Here is a 19,555-nt window from a genome sequence, read left to right as displayed (position 1 = left end):
TTTGATTAACAACTATTAAACCAAATTTCAACGACTTAATTAATCTAACCTAACCGTTCTTTGTTGTCTGAAGCAAATTTATTTTTTCAGTAGCTGGAAGAACAACTTGTATCCGGCACAGTAGCTGTTTAGATACAAAATAGTGTTTGCATAAATATCTTGTATCCTGCTTTTATTGAAAGCTAACAGATACATCTGAAACACTGTTTATGTTGCAGTTTACTTTGCGGTCACCGTTAAAATGTTGTCGCTTTTTATTTAAAAGTAATGTCGGCAAAATAAAGGTACATAAAATTGAGAATGGAAATGGGGAATGTGTCAAAGAGACAACAACCCGACCATAGAGCAGACAACAGCAGAAGGTCACCAACAGGTCTTCAATGTTTTCATGCAAAAATTATAAATTGTCGGGTAAAACATTAGCTTGTACATTGTAGGAAAATATAACATGGATGTGTAGTCTCAGAAAAGGAAATATTAAGCTCAGCGAACATTTCCTTTCTCTCTTATTTGAATTAATGCGTAAACAAATAAAAGTTACACATTCAGACAATAATCCAATTTTGTATTTGTATTTTTTTAACAATGACGACTGTAAGAGGAGGTGTTCCCATAAGTGACAGCAGAGTGTGTGAATGGCAAGCTACGGTAATTATCACAATATTTAATATGCTCGAATTGTTAAAAAAATTTATTAACAATAAATATAGTAGGCCTCGTACATACGGTGTTAGAGACCCGCTAGTCCCGTGGTAGTCATCGATGAGTCGGCTTTACATGGTCAGTCTGGTCCGAGACCACAATTGTCATCCCTTGATTTTCGTTGTTCACGAATATAGTCCCTAGTGTCGACAGTGGGCTACCTGCCATTTATTTTTATACCCCTTCCAAATTTATTTCTCCATGTTTAATGCCTCAAATTGCAAGTAGGAGGGTGAAATTACACTGTAAAAAATATTGGGTCCAGACTTTTAAAGGAAAGTAGTGATTTGGTCCAGCTGAAAAAGGTTTAAAATTAGAACTTTCGGAAGCTGTCAAAAGATTTCAAGACGCCCTCAACATAAAATTGTCCATATTTTGAGTTAAAGCCAATGAAGTTTTCTATAATTTTGATATAATTTGTCCCAAAAGTAGTACAACACACTGTAAAAATTTCATTGAGAAAGCGCAGGTGGGATTTTTTTAATTTACATTTATGTTCTAAAAGAAATGCACTACGAAATAATTGTGGTCTCGGACCTAAGTCTAAGGACTTATAAAAACAATCACTGAATTATACTAGTAGATTATAATGCCTATCACATATTTGAAAAAGAACTGTTTTAATATCTAACGTTCTTTAAACTTTTTTAAAAGCCCTAGAAGCTTATTCTATTGGTCCATCACACTAAATCTTGATATATACCATCGTAATTTAACAAAAAAACAACCATCTCACTTTAGCATGAGACACCATCGTACTTTAGCGTAGACCATCGCACTTTAGCGTGACCATAGCATTCTAGAGTACCATCGCACTTTAGAGTCCTACATATATAATCTTGAAAACATTATAATTGATGTCTTATAATGAAACATCATAATTTGTCTTGATTTTTTTAACATTAGTTTTGAAGATATATGTTTACTCTTATATGTAGAATATATAAAATTGACTAATTTTACTTCCACTGTCACTTTCAGATAACATAGAAACTACAGAAGAAATTTTGTAAGCATAAATAGTATATATCAAATGGCAATCTCCCCTAATTCTGTCTATTTTTTCAACAGCATCAGTTACTTGTATCAACCAATAAGTTTTAAAATATCTCTTGGTATTTTTTGTTTAGGTTAACTGTTTAATATTTCTGTCAATAATAGAAATCTCTTATGTCAGTAAATGATGTAATCAGTTAGTACATGCATCAGTTTGTTGTAAATTTAGAGATTATTATAATATTATATGAAAGGTGAAGAGTGAAAGTCTTATTTTGAGATGTGTAGATCATAGTGACATTAGGCTGAAACACCACAAGAAAGAATTACCTACCGACTGTTGTGGGGAACTCTGCACTTTACTTAACTGTTAGGCAAAATAACACACATTAAGTATTTATCAGAAAATTATTTTTTGTACTTAAATATTTTGGAACAAAATCTTGCTAGTTTAAATGTGAACCCAAGATCTGGTATATAATTTTAAAAAAAATAATAAGTATAAATTTAAATGAAATAGGGATTTATTGCTTTATCATGAACCCAAAAGCAAAAAGCTTCTGTTATAACTGAGGATAACTAAGAAAGACAGAAAAAAACTTACCAAATCTTGGTATTCTTCATTTCGTCTGGCCTGATCAGAATCTAACCACTGGTCATTGTCTAAAATATTAGATCTCTGATCACGAAATCTGACTTTCCTAAATATAAAATATATGCATATAGTTTTTAGGCAATTTATATATATAGTTCCCCCGACTGTTTGAGAATTATTTTCAAGATCAACATGCGGTTCTTTACGACAGTTTTTTAATTGATAAAAATTCAAATTTGACATCAAGTTGTCTTAATTTCTCCTGAATTTGCTATTGTGACATTACAAAACAAGAATGTGTCCATAATATACGGATGCCCCATACGCACTATCATTTTTTATGTTCAGTGGACCGTGAAATTGGGATCAAAACTCTAATTTGGAATCAAAATTAGAAAGATCTTATCATAGAGAACATGTGTACTAAGTTTCAAATTGATAGGACCTCAACTTCATCAAAAACTACCTTGACCAAAAATTTTAACCTGAAGCAGGACAGATGGACGGACAATCGGACAAACGAACGAAAGAACGAAAGACCGGACAGATGCACAGACCAGAAAACATAATGCCCATAAATGGTGCATAAAAATCTTATCTATATATAGTATATATTATATGCCTAAACTAACAAGCTTGATCTGTGAAGTAAATGTTTGTCCTTATATTATAAGCATTTGATGTTTCTAAAGATTATCTTTTGAAAATCACCATCAACAAGGATCTAGTGATACCAATTTTTTTATTAAGTGGAAATCTGCTGGTTTAAAAATACTAAATACTACAGTTTTGTTATTTGTTCCTATACAAGGAATCCCAATTAAATTGAAAAAAAATCTTAAGTGGTCAACCTTTGTAATATCTGATTCAAAATATGGACACAACTTTTCTGTATAAGTTTAAGTTTATCTTTAGTAACTATTAATATATAACTTTATAACTACTTCATAACATAGCGTAAAATTATTGATAATTCTTTAAATATTGGCGGTCTCTTATTAAGAGCAAGAATCATGAAAAAAAATTTCAAAACACTAGTAAAAGTTCTCTTTTTAAAATTAACTTAAAATTCTACATCATTTCAGTACAATTAGGTATAACTAACCTTGTTTCATATTCTCTGTCCAAATCTTTATATCTATCATTTCCCTGAAAAATTAAAAGAATATGGAAATTCTCTTCAAACTTGGAAGAAACAACTATAGTTAAGAATATTTCTAATAAAACGTTTTATAGTAAAAACAATGCAGTTATAACATCTACACTCGTTGCTGCATATATTCATTATCATATTTCACTTGTAACATGTCAGTGTATCAATAGCTCATTCACTGTTGTAGGCCCTCATACATGTATTTTAACAAACCAGTTTATCAATTGCTCCTTTGTTATTGTAGTCTCTTATGCCTTTATGCTTTTAGGAACACTTTTACATATCAGTGTATCCATAGTTCCATTGCTTCTGTAGACCCTCATACCCTCATGCCTCATGCTTTCATGAGGGTCTTGATGGGTCATTCTTTATTTCTGTACTTTTTATGTCATTTTTCTCTCTACTTTATATAATTTTAGCCCATAATTCTCTATATTTCATATGTGAGCCCTCATTGACCTTTATTCTTTATATATTTCTTTTTTCTGTAAACCCCAATCCCCACCCTCTATTATGATTTTAGGTACATTTTTACATACCAGTGTATCAATAGCTCCTTCACTGTTGTAGGCCCTCATGCCTGTAGGATCATCACGTCTATATCTAGCTTCTTCTTGCCTTTTCCTGTCTAGCACATCATCATAAGATGGGGACTGCCAACCAGATCTTGGACCTGGAGGACCATTCTCATTAGACCTCTGAAATGACATACATTCTAAAATTAAATGTGTCAACGCGACAACAACCAGAAACATGTTTACATATATAAATTAAATCATCAGAATACTTGACAATTATGTATCTGTTTTATGTAATTTGAAAAGTAATATAGATTTTCCACCTTAAAAATCAAACTGTCTAATGATAAATGCTTGTCATCTCATATTTGGTTTACTACATTTGATAAAAGATTTGTACTTAAAAATCTTAGTATTGATGTTAAGGTATAGCTATATATAGTAACAGGACACTTTTGCCTAAAATTAGTACAAATATCAATTACAGACCTTACAACAATAGAGGAAAACTCTAAGCTAAGTGAAGATAAATGAATATGTACTATACAGACAGCATTACTTGTCTATAAATGTTTCATTTAGTATCACTATTTTCATTCTATATATATTCTATAATATATACTATTTTTGCTATATATACTTTATCAAAAATGTTAGTTTTCAAACAGACTTTTAATTAGGTTGTAGAGAAAAAACAGCAAAAAAAGGAAAATGTTTAAAACCATTATACACATATACTTTTGTGAATACAATTGTGTTATAACACTACTGCACCTCAAACCATAAAGATGACACACGAGTGAACAGTAGAGGTGTAATACAGTTAACTACACAATGTTTTAACAACAAGACAGTAACTTTAAGTCAAACTAAATTAACAATAAATTTCAACAAAAATCCAAACTTTTTAATATTTTTTGTCACCAGATCTTATTTCTGTGAATTCCTTGGAACTTTTATTCTTTTCTATTAAAGGAGTAGGTCCGGTAAGGACCGATTTTGGCCTCAAATTTCAGTTTTATCTGACGAAAGATTTTGACCACTTTTTAAACACTTAAGTGTCTATTTCATATGATTCTATTAATTTATGTGAAAGATTTTAACTTTATTAGTCATTAAAAGCGATCCGATTAAAGCTCAAATATGAAAAATCTACCAAATATGCGAAAAAATGTCACTTTTCAGATGGTTTTTGTCAAAAACGAAAGTGGCCGCATCCGTGTTCATCCTCAATCTTTATATATGTTATGTATTATCATTAAATACAACTTCCATTTCAATATTTTGGATGAACACGAATGCGGCCACTTTCGTTTTACACGGAAACCGTCTAAAATTTAAGTAAAATGCTGGAATTGTTAAGATTTCAGTAATTTAGCATGACTTAATGGTGCTAGTACCCAATATATGTGCATTGTATTGTCAAAAACAGCCCATATTTATGTAGTAGCACCATTCTACTATCCAATAAATAACTAAAAGTTTACATTTTAACAATTTTGTAAAACTGCTATATTTTGGGGCCAAAAAGGGGTCTTACTGGACCTACTCCTTTGGAATGATGAAGAATAAGGTATAGGCAAGAGCAGCAAGAAATGACTGCAGAATGAAAAGGAAATGTTGAATAAGAGTGTTTTAACAGCAAACTTAGACACAGAGGATTGTGTTTGACACATTAATGTCAGTTATATATGCTAGAAACAGATCTTTAAATCTCAGAAATTGTGACAAAAGCTAAAGTTAAACATTTTAAGAATTATGATGCCATGATAATAAGAAAACAGTGCTCCCTACCCTTTTTTTAGAAACATGTATATTGTCTTTTTGTGCTCAAATTTTGAAGGACTTTGAAGCTATCCTATGGAAACCAATTTTCTACAGATGATGGCCATAACAGAAGGTAGGAATGCCCTTTACCTTCAGGTGTCAAAGGGTAATTTTCGGCTACTGTTAGCATCAAATTAGTTAAAATTTTACCTTAATTTGTCAAAATATTCCTAACGTCGTTGGCAAGTATTTTTAATGTTATTCATCATGAAGGTACCCCTATTAGGACCCTAATAACAACACTAACTTCTTAATATAACCCAAAACATTTGTGACAGGATCAAAAGTTCTGTCTGGTTCCAAAGCAGAAAAGTCAAAATATATAAATAAGAACAAAGCAAAGATTGTCTTGCTAACACATTTGAGTTAGTGTATGCTAACACAAGAGTTAGTTCAGCTAATACTTACACCTCGTCTCTTTCCATCCTTATTTTGTAGCATTTCATTATATTCTTTATTTCGCACTGCCATTTTCCTTTTCTATTTCATTATTAGAAATATTTAAATTGAATAATTTGAACTGACTTCATTAGTAATTGCAACTTTTATTTGGCAAAAATGCAAAAGTTTCTAATGCAAAACAAGATTAAAGATCAATGAAATTATGTGGAGGTAAATAATTTAGCTGGATACTAAGAAGCACATGTATTTAATAGTGATAATGTAACAGGTCAACTGATAATGAACTATCAAATTATAAGTTATGTTTACAAGTACTAGCATTGAACTTAAAAGCAGCATTTTACTTTAACACAAACTTACAAAATATATGCAATATCAAATAGGGAGAATATGGTATACTGGTTATGTACTTTTTCCTATGTTATTGTTTCAAAATATTATTTACATTTAGGGACCTTTGCAACATTTTTTAATAATACATTTGTACCTCCTATGACTACTAAGAAAACCTGTTATTTTTTTCCTGTCTATAATTTGGAATCTAAAGGAACAGAATTTTGGTAGGACATATATATTTGACTTATAATGAAAGGAAAGACTGCATACCTCAGCTGAATCACTGTAGTGTAACCCAGGTAACGTAGCAAATATGTCATCTTTCTTCCCAACATCTCTCTGAAATAACATTATGTTACTCAACAGTTAGGGATAATATTATATGTATTATGTTGACACTTAGTGAAAAGGGGAATAACTCCAGCATGAAAAAAAATCTCACAATTCAAGAAGTAATGTATTATGAAAATGAGAGAATACAGATAAAGACCGCTATAGAAAATATCTTATCTGATAACAATGGAATCAAATTTAAGTAAAATACAATAAAATAACTATGGCATGCTGCTCTCATTAAAATTAAAAAAATTATTCCAGAATTTTTTTCACTATTTTGTAAGTCATCATGAAAAGATCTAATCTTGCATGTTAAATTTTTTAATAAGTTACAAAATTTATATGAATTGGATTTTTTCAAGCAAAGCAAAAACAAAACAAACTGCAACTTTTAACCTCAAGTGTCATCCTGTTATTTCAAATTACTGGAATAACGGGAATTTAAATTAATTCATTTGAAAAGAAAGTTTGTTTAATAAATGATTTAAAATTTTGTGATTAGAGCTACTGAAATCAGCAGCTACTTTTCATTTTTAATTATCAGGTGAATCAAGAGAAAGGCATAAGTGATTATATGCATAGTAAGATAATGAAAGCTTTGGCGAGTATTAAGGGTGATCAAGAGAACAGATAATATTGTAAGGTGTCCTTGACACAACATCAACAGAGGGAGATTCTATCAAGGCTGTAGAATAAAACAATCAAGTTTGTGGTAAATAACATGCTCAGTGATTTGTACCTCGTTTGTGGCGGAATTTACTCTTCTGTTATGGGGTTCTGTGTCATTATAACCATGTCGCTGTAGAACACACAAATGCATCAAATCAAACAAACAAAACAAACACTTTATAACAAAAATTCTTTATTTTTTATCTGGAATGGCCAATATTAAAAATAGATAAAAGATTAATAAAAAAGAAAGAATATTTAAAAAAATCATTTTTTAAATTTCCTAAAAAAAATCTGCATTGATAAAGAATAAAAAAATAAGTATTTGTATGTAACTTTTCTTTAATAAAATAACTTTATTTTACAATTAAAAGATTATCATGCTAACACCAAAGCCAAATAATGGGTAGATGTATCAAGCGAAGCCACTATTCCTTTAACCTCTTGTAAGTACTAGCTAGGACCATTCATTAGTAATATGAATATCAATGATTAGTCTGAGGAACAGGATTTAAAGCCCAATCTAATAGACTATTGAGACAATTATATCTTATATCTTCAAAAAAAGAAGAATCTGAAATAAAAATATTCTCATTCAACATAAATATTTTGTGAAGGAGAAAAATATAATAGGATAAATGTATATACACAATGTATCTCAAAAGTCCAGTCTATAGGTCCAAAATATCAATACATGTTGGTCATCTGATGGAGACTAAAATATTTGGTTGTGAAATGTATGATCACTGCAGTTGGATCATAAATTTCTGCAGGTTTAACTTTTAAATGGTTAACACACACAGATAATTCAGTTACAGTAATTCTGTCCAGAATTTTACATAACTTTTATTGGATTGCTTTCTCTTTATTTATCTTGAGATTTTTCTTTCAAAATCTATGAAATAAAAAAATCATGTTTCTTATCATGTTAAATGAGAGAGTTTATATAGAAGTCTTTTTTATTCACAAACCAAGAAGAGTAACCCCACATTTCGATGACCTTTTTTTTAATAATTTTACATTAATGATTGGTTTTAAAAAATAACTACACCAAAGGCTGAAAATAAAAATACAATGATAATAAAAAAAAAAAGTGCCATGAACTCTTGAAGTCATCTTTCATGAAAATAATAACAATTAAAAGATAGATAATCCAAATTAGGCTTTATTTTTTAACAAAATTGTAACTATGTATCAAACCTTTAAGATTTAATTTTTAAACAGAAAGTTTCTATTCCAACCAGTCATATATTTCAAGAAACAAATTACATTTAGTACAAGTTTTTAACATTTTTTATGACAAATACTGTTTACTTTTTATAGAAAAAAAACTTAGCATTTTTATTAGGACACACAAAAGAATACCATCCATTTCAAAAACATTCCTTTAAGCAATAACATTTTAGTCTACAAACATCTGACGTTGAAAATCAAAATGGATCAACATCCCTCTATAAAACTTATTTTCCAGAGCTTGTCTATTAAACTCTTGCCTTGACAATCAATAAGGGTTACCAATGATTTGTAAGAATAGTCTGTACAGTTTGGTTTATACTGTCCAATCATTGTAAATAGCCTGTATCATGTTGACAATAATATAACCTTGACCTTTAACTTAAGGCTGTCACATTGAACTTTAACAGAGGTCATAGCTCCAACCTCCTTGAACTTGATATCAGATTTACTTACTGGATTTCTTGCTGAGGTAGGAAGAGGTGGTCTTCCCTCTGTCTGCCGACCTCGACCTTTACCACCTTTCTGTCGTAAAAATTCATTATATTCATCATTGCGTAGCTGCTTTTTGCGTTGCTGAAACGATTACCATGCTGCATTAGTAAACTATTATTAAAATATGCATTATATATACAAAAGTTCATTATACCAAATACTGCATGCATACATATATACATAGTCAGTACGTTCACTTTCATGTCTGTTGTCTTCCAGTGAAAAGAAACATTAAGTTATGATAACATTAGTGTGACATTATTTTTTTTATTATCTCCCCTTGTTTTGTCCATAAAATGACACTAATCTTAACAAAGAGTATTTCTATCACCAGAAAAACTTGACATGCATGATTTAAAGTACTTAAATGAAATCTAAGCCTGGGTCCAGCATGGTTATTCTGATTGGATGTAAATTCTGCTGGGTAAGGTAGCCCATGCAACATGCCTTGTATCAGACCAGTACCCATCATGCAACTTACAGAATATGGTTTGATATCAATAAATTGTTTACTTTCATACCAATGACGTGACCAGCTATGAACCGGATAATTCAGATTCTGGATAAATATACAGAAATCAGTAACTTTACATTCAACAAATTTGTAAAAGGATGCGGTTAACAAACAGTCCTTACTTGCCCAACAAATTGTAGTATCACAAAATCAGCTGTCTATATAAAGATGATAATAAAGTTTGGGCAAAGGTAAACTGTAAGATTGTTGGAATCATATGGATATTCTCTTGAGATTTTATTGTTAAAAGACAACCTAAATTTAATATTTCTATATATTATGACATAAATAACTCTCTAAATGGAAAACATTGAGCCTATGAAATTACTGAAAGTTGTTGTATATAATGACAAACATCATGGTAAATTGTTTAGCTTGAGGGTCCGGAAACTATCCAAAATTTATAAATAAAACAATTCTTCATACAAAAAGCACACACAATTAGTGAATACATTGACACTGACTTACATAGACATGGATGCTTAAGTTCAGATTCAGAAACAAGAATACATAGATTGTCAGACTGATCCCTATCAAGCAATTGCCATGGCAAGACCCTAGTACATTTAATATCATTTTGATTGGAAATTTAAAGAACAGGTTTTTCAGAAAATTTGATTTGAATAAAGTAATTGAACATTCCTTTCAATTTCCATATATTAAATATCCGTCTTTACCTATTTCATTTTTAAGTTTGACCTCTGGTAAGATAAAAGGTACATGTATATTTTTGTTTTGTTCAGATGACCTTCAAAATGTTCAATACAAAGTTTATAAAATTATATAGTTCACCTCTTGCATATAATCAATTGATGACATTAATCTAGTACAATATATTAGCCTTACCTCTGCTGAATCTCTTGGATTCAAACCTTTCAGGAAACCACCAGGGGCCTCATCTGTAGAAGGTCTTTGTCTGGGTTCTGGCTGTTGACGGGGTTCTGGTTGATAAGTCTGAAAATGATGTAATCTTATTCCTTACTTTTTTCTAAGTCATCAACATCAATATCATGATAGCATTTGAATTATATTGAAGTGGAAAAGTTAGAATATAGCACAAAATTACTTAAGACACTAATATAAAATAAGAATGGTACAGACTTAATGACAAACACCTCCCAACTATTACAGGTAGGACATTACAATATCATGCATAACATGTCAAATTACATTTAACTCTTCAGAACTATTCATACTTTTGTTGTTTTTCTTTAAATAATATTCTATATACCAGAAAACAAGAATATGACCAGCTCACACTATCACTGTAAGTGAATGTGGATCAACACCCTAATTTAGCATATATTTTTAAATGGTCATATCCTAATGCACATTTACATATAGTTTCAAGTTGATGTGACCCTTAAATTTAAAGGATATGGGATATTCTTCCATGTCAATCAGTACATGGACAGCAACAAAGGAACAACGCTTTTATTGCAGCTCTTCATCTCAGTCAGTGAGGCCTCCAACATGGAGCAAAAAACTCTCACCTCACTATAAAGTTAAGACTACCATAGCACCTGTTAGAGTGTAATTCTTTGCAGTTAGTCAATTTCTTTGAGAATTGGCTAACTTTTAACAGAGCTTCCCTCTTCAGGGTAGCTCTAATCTAAGCATACAATTATTTCATATTCTTAATTACCTCCCTTGGTTCACTTCTTTTACCTCTCCCCCTTTGGCCACCCTGAAATGCAATGATAAAGTATAAATATTATGATGAAAATTTCATGGTCTCATGTGCACCTATGTCTATTTTAGGACCATTTTTCTGAATTTTCAGAAAGTCATTGCAGGGTTTTGAAACAATTTTTGAAATGATTTATAACTATACACTATTTTAAAATTAAGCAAATGCTTTTTAAGCAGTTGGAATTTTGAAAACTAGTGATTCTTTGGAAGATTTCATCCACTTGAATCTAGTTTTACTGAAGAGCTTGGACGCCAATTGAGCTAAAATTATAAAATCTAGTGTATTTGTACAGCTATATTAACTCTAAAATGCAACAAAAAAATTTGATCTACAACATGCAATATACAAGCTTCAATACCAGTAGATAATACTAATGGTTAGCAATCATGTATAGCAAAATCAACTGACAATCAATTACGGGAAAATGCACACATCATAACAATATGAAGTCAATAACAAAGAAATGACGAAAAATGGTCCAATCTTTATATTTAGACTTTCTTAGATCTTCTAAGTTACATTTTATAAAAACAATTATTAACCTATTGATTGACTGCAGCAAGAAAATTCAAATATAATATTTTTTTAAATATTATATACTTTATATAAATAAAATATCTCATTGAAAAACCTTGTTACATATTGAAATATATTTTTTGGAAAAAGTATGATAAAGTTTAATTCTACATGGTAAGAGGATAGGACAGCAAAGTATCACTACACAGGATGGGACTGCAAAGTACCACTACACAACACTGTTACCTCAGTTCTGGCCTCTACGTCAGAATTAACTCCCTTTATTAATCCAACTAATGCTTCATTATGCTGAAAAGTTAACATTCCAACAAACTATTTTTAATAAAAACTTCAGCCAAAACCACCCTGGTTTTTAAACGATAAAGGGCTTTACCAGACACCGCATAATACAACTGCAGACACAAGTCAACAGAGACTTAAACAGGTCTATTGTTGTTTAAAACAATTTTTATCAAACACCAAGAAAGACCCCTTATTCTGCAATGGTAAAGACCTAATTACAAATAAATATAACCTTTATTGTGTCTCATATATGACTGTATCCAAATATTAAATATTTTCCTTTTTCTGATCCTTAGTTGAACCATACAATAAAATATAATTGTCAAATAAATATACCAAAGATGTCATTTTAAAAGATTCAAATTAAGACAGACCCGTACCAATTTATGCTCGAAATTTTTTTGCAGTAAAATATAAAGATCACAACTCTGATCATGGTATTATTTTTTCTATTCATCTGACAATTTAAACCAGGATGTGTAATCAAAACCAAACCATAATGGTTGCGTATTATAAAAGGAGTCATTGAGACTGCAAAACTTCACACATTTTGAATGCCACTTCTTTGCAATACCTCAAAATCAACTTCATCAGCCATCATTGTATGGTATGTATTTGCTACCTCATAAAACCTTTCAGCTTGCTAAAAGTCATGGATAAAAATATACTGTCAGTTCAAAAATCAATTTCTTCTTATTTATAAGTTTTTTAAAATCTATTGTTTAATTTTTACAAGTTTGAAAATGTAGATAAATAGTAAGAAGCTTGTAAAAATTATTAAGACTAAAATAGATATGATGTAATTACCGTCAGAGTTTAGTCTCTACATGAGGGAAAAGGGTTAAGAATATAAACTAAAACAACATATCTCAGGGTTTAAAATAGGAAAGAAATCATTTCATTCTGTGAATAGATAAATACAGACAGGTCATACCTCATTTATCAATCTGTTGTACTCCTCCTTTCTTTCTTCATTTAATTTGTCCCTCTGTCTATCATGGGCACCAAGTTTATTAAACATCCCCCCTGGAGTTGGGGGTTTTGGTGGTAACTGATCTCTGTGAGTTTCCCTTTCTTGTTCCTGTCGCTGTAATATCACAAGACATTTTTCATCAAAAGCGTTTATTAACAATCCATATGAGTTCACATCACTATAGAACCTAAGACCTAAAGCTGCATTTTAATAAAGAAAAACTTATTACAAATAATTGTAAAATGTTCAAAGGCATCTGGGTTTAATTCAAAATGAAGATAAAAGATCAGAATAATTGTAAAATCAATTGCATTTAAAAAGAAAAAGGTATATTTCAAAGATTTTTCAACAGGTAGGTATACATTATATATCCTGTAATAATAAATTTACTACAATAGCTCATCATACAGAACATAATAGAATAAACATAATTTCATTTATAATTGAATAACATTTTGAACTTGAAATGGAACAATATTTACATTTGTTAATAAATAGAAATTGTATTACAGAAATTCATATTAAATGAATATAATGAAGGTTAGTAAAATCTGTAAGAAATAATACACAATCATTCTGTTATCCTACAAATAATAATCATGTCAAAAATGCTCAATCATCATGGCTACCCTCTAAACTCAGTGCTTCATAATATAAAGTGCTTGATATAAACTTCTGACATGTAAACAAGACTCAGTGCAAGATATAAAATTCAGACACAATGGTGAATTTTAAGTAATAAAGATTTACTCTTAAATATGTTTGCATTAGCCAAATGAACGCTCAAGAGTTTTGGGTGTGTGGTCAGTTAGTAGAATCCTTTGCATTGTCCTGATAATTAATTCAAAAATTAGAGTAGCATTTAGGGGAGGAGACTGAGAAGAGATTTTTTTATATGTTCGTCTGCTCTGTATTGCAAACTATTGTTAAACATAAGCAAAAAGTAATAAGCCATTACACGTCGATGAAAATGTGGAAACACTTTAAAAATGTGATGATTGTTAGACAGAGGTTTGTTTTAGGTCACTTTTATCTGGTGTTAACTTCAGCTTCATGCAATTAAATTTTATTTCATCACTCATAAGCTCATTTTAGGGATACCTCAGAGCTGAATTCACGGCTATACATTTTTTTCAGCTGGTGTTTGTAAATTTTTAATAACTTGAGATATCGTCTCTGTATTGGCATTGGAATGAGCCACGATGGAGATAATAATGTTTGCACATGCTCTAACTGGTCACCAATTTCACCCAACAGGGATTCAGCAGTACGATAACCAGTTTCATTCCTTTCTTTAAGAATTTTTTTCAATTTCTCAATTTTTTTCTCCACTTCATCCATGTGACTTTCTGAGAGGAGATACAGAGGTGGTGACCCATTTAGGAGTTTTCTATCTCCTTGCTCGGTATCAGTAATATCATCAAAATTACCAGGAAGAGCAAGAGGTTTGTTTTGTTCCTCAGAGTCATTACCTTCTACTTGTAGCTACAAACCAACAATCTGACATGTATTTAACCGCAAGCGACTTTAAATCAAACATTCTCAATAAATACAACAAACATCCAAATCAAAATGATTATTAAAACAAACTAAACAAATACGCAATTATCCATTTCTTGAGTAGTCAAAGATTTAGAAAATAGAAGAGAAATCGAAAGATTGTTTTACTGAATCTGATACTATCATGACAAATTGATCAAAGGTCACACAAAATTGTTTTTTTCTTAGAATTTTCAAATACATACATGTCAAATTCTACAACTATCTACCTACACTACAAAGTCAAGGGGAGTTGTAAGGCAGAATTCAGATTCTGTGGAAACAGAAGACCTAAATCAAGTTGGCATCAAAATTATCATAGAAATAAGGCATATACGTATCTGTATATTCCTTAATGTTTTAAGTAAAAGTACTAGACTTGATAATTAAGGGTAAGTAACTGTCATGCTACCTCATTTAGAAGTTGTTGATATTCTCTTTCTTTCTCCTCTAACATTGTAAGTGCTGCTGTTTCACCTTCAGTATATGAAGTTTGTCTCCCCTTAATAAAGCAAAACAATGTCTTAACTTATAACATAAAAAGAACAAATAGTGCATACATGATGGTTACAAGCTTTAACAAAGTATAAAAGTCTACAAAATATAAAACGAATATTGTACAAAATTTAACTGACTACATATTTCAATCTTAAAATAATGACATGTTACAGAATATTTCAACTTTTTAAAGGAACAAAACTGGTAAAACAAATCTTTCAACGTAACAAAACACTAGGGATAAAAATGAATTAAAATGATAATAATTCAAATATAATTTAACACTGTATTAAAAACATATCTATGAGATAAAAATAAATCTAACTCTACTATAGTTTTACACTAAGGGGAACAACTACCTGAGGTAATCTCTCCACAGAGTTATCTTCTCTTCCATGCTGAAGCTAAATATAGAACAATACTAGCATTTACTTCTAGCTTCCAACAGTGAAGTGTTTATTTTTCTAATATACTGAATAACTTATTATGAGGTAAAATATCTAAATGAGAAATATAATAATCCTTATAATAATTAACCATAAAAAATTGACTAACTAAACACTACTCTCTTTGATAAAATTAGGACTGTTCAATGCAAATTATTTCCTGAAACCTTTTAAATAAGTGCATAGACGGACAAAATGTGTAAAGTTAGTATTTAACACAGAATGATTTATAAGGTATCTAACTATGTTCTTTACAAATTATAACATTATATATTTTAAGCATAAAAATATAACATAATCTGGTGCAGCTACAGTAATACAGTGCCATATTAATTATACCTTGCTGACCAAATCATAATATTCATTCTCTTTATCTTCCTGAAGCTGTCTAGACCTATCATACTGTTCATATGATGATCTGGCAGTATCTCTGGGCTGTGGTTGTGCTATTGGACTTTGATCTGGATAATTTGGCTGGGGTCGTGCATATGACCTTTCTTCCCTTTGTGTCTGGGGCTGTGATCTGTCTTCCCTTAACTGTGCACCTTTGGACCTTTTGCCCTTTTGCTGTTAATAGTGTAACAGGAAATAAATAAATAAATGTTCACCACCACCAACTACTGTTAAAAGACATCAACAGACAATTTACAGACAGACAATATCACTAAATTGAGGTTTGCAAAACCAAATTTTCATTTAAATGAACTCAAAATCATAAATATTCTATTTTAACTTTGCTTCACATATAGCATTAAATTCATAAAATACATACAGCATGAAAATCATATTGACAAAAACAAATTCAAAATAGTTTGATAAGTTTGCATCTTATACTATTAATGTAAAGCTGTAAGTAAGGAACCAAAACTTATATTTTAGTTAATATATAAACTGTAAATATCTTTTCTTAGACTAATTATTTAAATAAGGATGAGTATATATATGAGAGCTGGTATCAACTGTTTAAAATTAAGCTGAAAACGCCAATGAAGATTACATTTCAGTAAATTCCTCTTCATGATCTGTATTGTATGTAAATATTCTGTAAAATTAGAAAGACTCGACTGAAAATGACAGAAGGGGAATTCACAAATTGAGTATCGTTTTTTTTAGACATTGGTCAATCAAGATTTAGAATTACAAGTGTTATTTTAAAAACTTTTTATTTGATTTTACATACTTGCTAAAACTCTTAGAATTAAAACAACAAACAGAAATTGACAAATTAACATCTAACTACTTAAGATTATCTATGAATTCTACATCCATGCAAAAGGTAAAAAACAAATATTGTTAACTGGTATCAAAATCAAACATGTATAAAATGTATTTATTATAGACATAAATCATAAGAAAAAGTTCTGTGATTCTTAAAAAAAATTCTGGTGCCACTCAATACCTTGGCCAGCATTTCATTATATTCTCTTTTTCTTTCCTGTTCTAATTTCTTTCTTTTTTCTTCATATTTTCCAAGCTGAAGCCCTGGTGCTTCTTCTTTAGGGGGGTCATTTGTTCTGTTTGTTTGGGGGTCTGCCCGCTATGAAAAAGATGTTTTGTTAGAAACTAGCATTAAAAGCATGAACATTCACTAGCTGTATATTAGGCAAACTGAGGTAACCTGGAAACAGGGTAAAATTTTAAATTTGTAACATGAAGGAAGGATAGATCCATCTTTTTTAAGTTAACTGTTCAAAAGTTTAAAATGAATTAAAAGAAATGAATGATGACAATCTCTGTATCAGAAATTTGTGAAATATGAAAATCAATGTTCTTATCAAATACTAAAATTGTCAGTCTATTTACCATGATTCTGTAATCTGTATCAAATGGGCATAGTTTTACCAATATAACATATCTAACACTTGTAAAAGGATTTCTTTACTTGTTTATTATATAGGTATAAAGGAAAACATTGGAACAGATGTTGTTGTATTGTGGTGTTCTAAAAAGTCAACAAGTGTGAAGCAGTGATGGATTTTTAGTTATAAGCTTTTATTTCTAAGTATGGTGACATAAATACACCAAGCATATACATATATATATAGATATAAATAATAACAAAATACAGGCAAAAGCAGATACAACATAAAATATCTATTAATACTGGCATAATAAACAAAAATAAAAAAAATAAATTTGCAACAAACTCAATAAATGAACTATTTGTTAACTAGCACATTAGTAAACCAATACAGGCATGCATTCTTTATATTTTCATTAATTCAAGCACATTTTTTCAACTAGAATTGTTTTTTAACATATTCATAAATTGGTGAATTCAACACATTTTTATGGAAATAAACATAAGTGTGAAGTTTGTGTTAACAAAGCCAGATATTCACATGAATTCCTTGATATTATAATTGATAATAACAACTTATGTAAAATTATGAAAAAAATTGACAAATATATAAGTGACGATGATTGTTTTTTTACAAATAATATTTGGTACATCTCAAATTTCAGGGCCAAATTTAGACATTGATAGCCAAACTCTATAATCACATTATTTTTGTGTAAATGTTCACAATTATGGTTTCCCTGTGTTTACAAATTGTTAATGGTGCAGCATATATTCACATTGTTTTAGTTTGTAAAACAGCACAAAACTAACTAATAGCTTATTTATATAAATACACATCATATTTTTAAAAACAGCACAGCAGAAAAACATTAAAACAATGTAATTAATTGATGTCTCTAGCACCTGACTATCCTAGCAATACTAGCACTAGTCACTCATTCATCATCTACCTGTTCAAAGAATTGTCTTGTCTCTCTCTGCCTTTCATCCTTCAGTTGTTGCTGATGTTTCTGATAGTGAAATGTGTCATAATAGTTGTTAGGTTCTGACGGCTTCTCTGGTGTCTATACAGAAATATTAGTCACAATATAGGTGATGTAATGCAAAAAATATATTATAAGCAAAAAAAAAATCTAAATTGTGATAATGTGATAGTTATTATGTGCAAAACAAGATGTGATTTTCAAATAAAATATAAAGTGCTTCAAACTTCTATCAATAAATTACAACTCTATTTCTTCAATAATTCATAAAAATTAAAAGACAAATTTCTTTTACACTCATACAACATACTCTTTTTTTATTATTGCAAAACAAGATTTTTTCTTTAAAAATTACAAATATCTGAAAAAGCTATGTGGGAATGTTCAGCATTACTAAAGTTGTGTGGCCTGTGTTAGTCTATTCTATGTTTGACATCTGTATGGTATAGATCTATAGGGCAGGATTTATAAGTACCTGCTCTTCTGGTACAACCTTATCTTGAGGTCTTGGCGGTGGACGTTCTGTCCTTCTTTTATCTACATGTACATGCTGGTCATGTGTCTTATTCAGTGCCATCATTTTATCAAATTCTTTAAACTTCTGGTTCATTATCCTGTCACTTATTTCGTGGTCTAGTTTTTCTTTGGAAGGATCAAAACGAGGAGAGGTTTGTACATAGGGAACTGTATTATAATCTCTTTGTGCTTTTAACATCATTTGCTCTGTCTGTTGCTACAAGAATTACACAGACAACACTTATCAGTAATTCTTTTGGTCAAATTTTCAGTCAACAGTTATATGTAAGTTAACTTTTTAATAAAATGTGCTTGGTACAAATTCCAACAACACAATTAGTCTTAACTTCAAAAAAATATTTTTTTTTATTTAAATTTGTGAAATTTACCTCTTTTTTCCTTCATGTACATTTAAATCTTAATCAAATTTATTATTAGATAATCATGCCAATATCTTAAAAAAGTGACCTTTCTATCATAAGTTTTAATGGTTATCAATTTTATAAAA

At 30.0% G+C, this 19,555-nt stretch overlaps 1 protein-coding gene across 10 annotated transcripts in view; it reads right to left on the bottom strand.

Annotated features, from left to right (window-relative positions):
- Window positions 1–19,555, bottom strand: part of LOC143055932 (centrosome and spindle pole associated protein 1-like) — a 68,956-nt gene that overhangs the window by 38,977 nt on the left and 10,424 nt on the right. For 6 of the 10 annotated variants that reach the window (XM_076229004.1, XM_076228989.1, XM_076228996.1 and 3 more), the window contains 18 exons: window positions 19,007–19,264; window positions 18,499–18,612; window positions 17,144–17,281; window positions 16,084–16,311; window positions 15,658–15,702; window positions 15,213–15,302; window positions 13,223–13,375; window positions 12,232–12,294; window positions 11,422–11,463; window positions 10,623–10,730; window positions 9,224–9,343; window positions 7,605–7,664; window positions 6,800–6,868; window positions 6,200–6,271; window positions 3,986–4,144; window positions 3,399–3,442; window positions 2,303–2,399; window positions 2,033–2,065 (listed from right to left, as the gene is read on the bottom strand). In XM_076229004.1, the coding sequence (XP_076085119.1) occupies window positions 2,033–2,065; window positions 2,303–2,399; window positions 3,399–3,442; window positions 3,986–4,144; window positions 6,200–6,271; window positions 6,800–6,868; window positions 7,605–7,664; window positions 9,224–9,343; window positions 10,623–10,730; window positions 11,422–11,463; window positions 12,232–12,294; window positions 13,223–13,375; window positions 15,213–15,302; window positions 15,658–15,702; window positions 16,084–16,311; window positions 17,144–17,281; window positions 18,499–18,612; window positions 19,007–19,264 (1,893 nt within the window). The remainder of the gene's footprint in view (window positions 1–2,032; window positions 2,066–2,302; window positions 2,400–3,398; window positions 3,443–3,985; window positions 4,145–6,199; window positions 6,272–6,799; window positions 6,869–7,604; window positions 7,665–9,223; window positions 9,344–10,622; window positions 10,731–11,421; window positions 11,464–12,231; window positions 12,295–13,222; window positions 13,376–15,212; window positions 15,303–15,657; window positions 15,703–16,083; window positions 16,312–17,143; window positions 17,282–18,498; window positions 18,613–19,006; window positions 19,265–19,555) is intronic. The other 4 variants (XM_076229050.1, XM_076229036.1, XM_076229044.1 and 1 more) reach the window with 2 other exon arrangements.

The sequence above is a fragment of the Mytilus galloprovincialis genome, chromosome 1 (genome assembly GCF_965363235.1).
Source record: "Mytilus galloprovincialis chromosome 1, xbMytGall1.hap1.1, whole genome shotgun sequence".
Classification (NCBI taxonomy): domain Eukaryota; kingdom Metazoa; phylum Mollusca; class Bivalvia; order Mytilida; family Mytilidae; genus Mytilus; species Mytilus galloprovincialis.
This window is presented reverse-complemented; position numbering and strand designations above follow the sequence as displayed.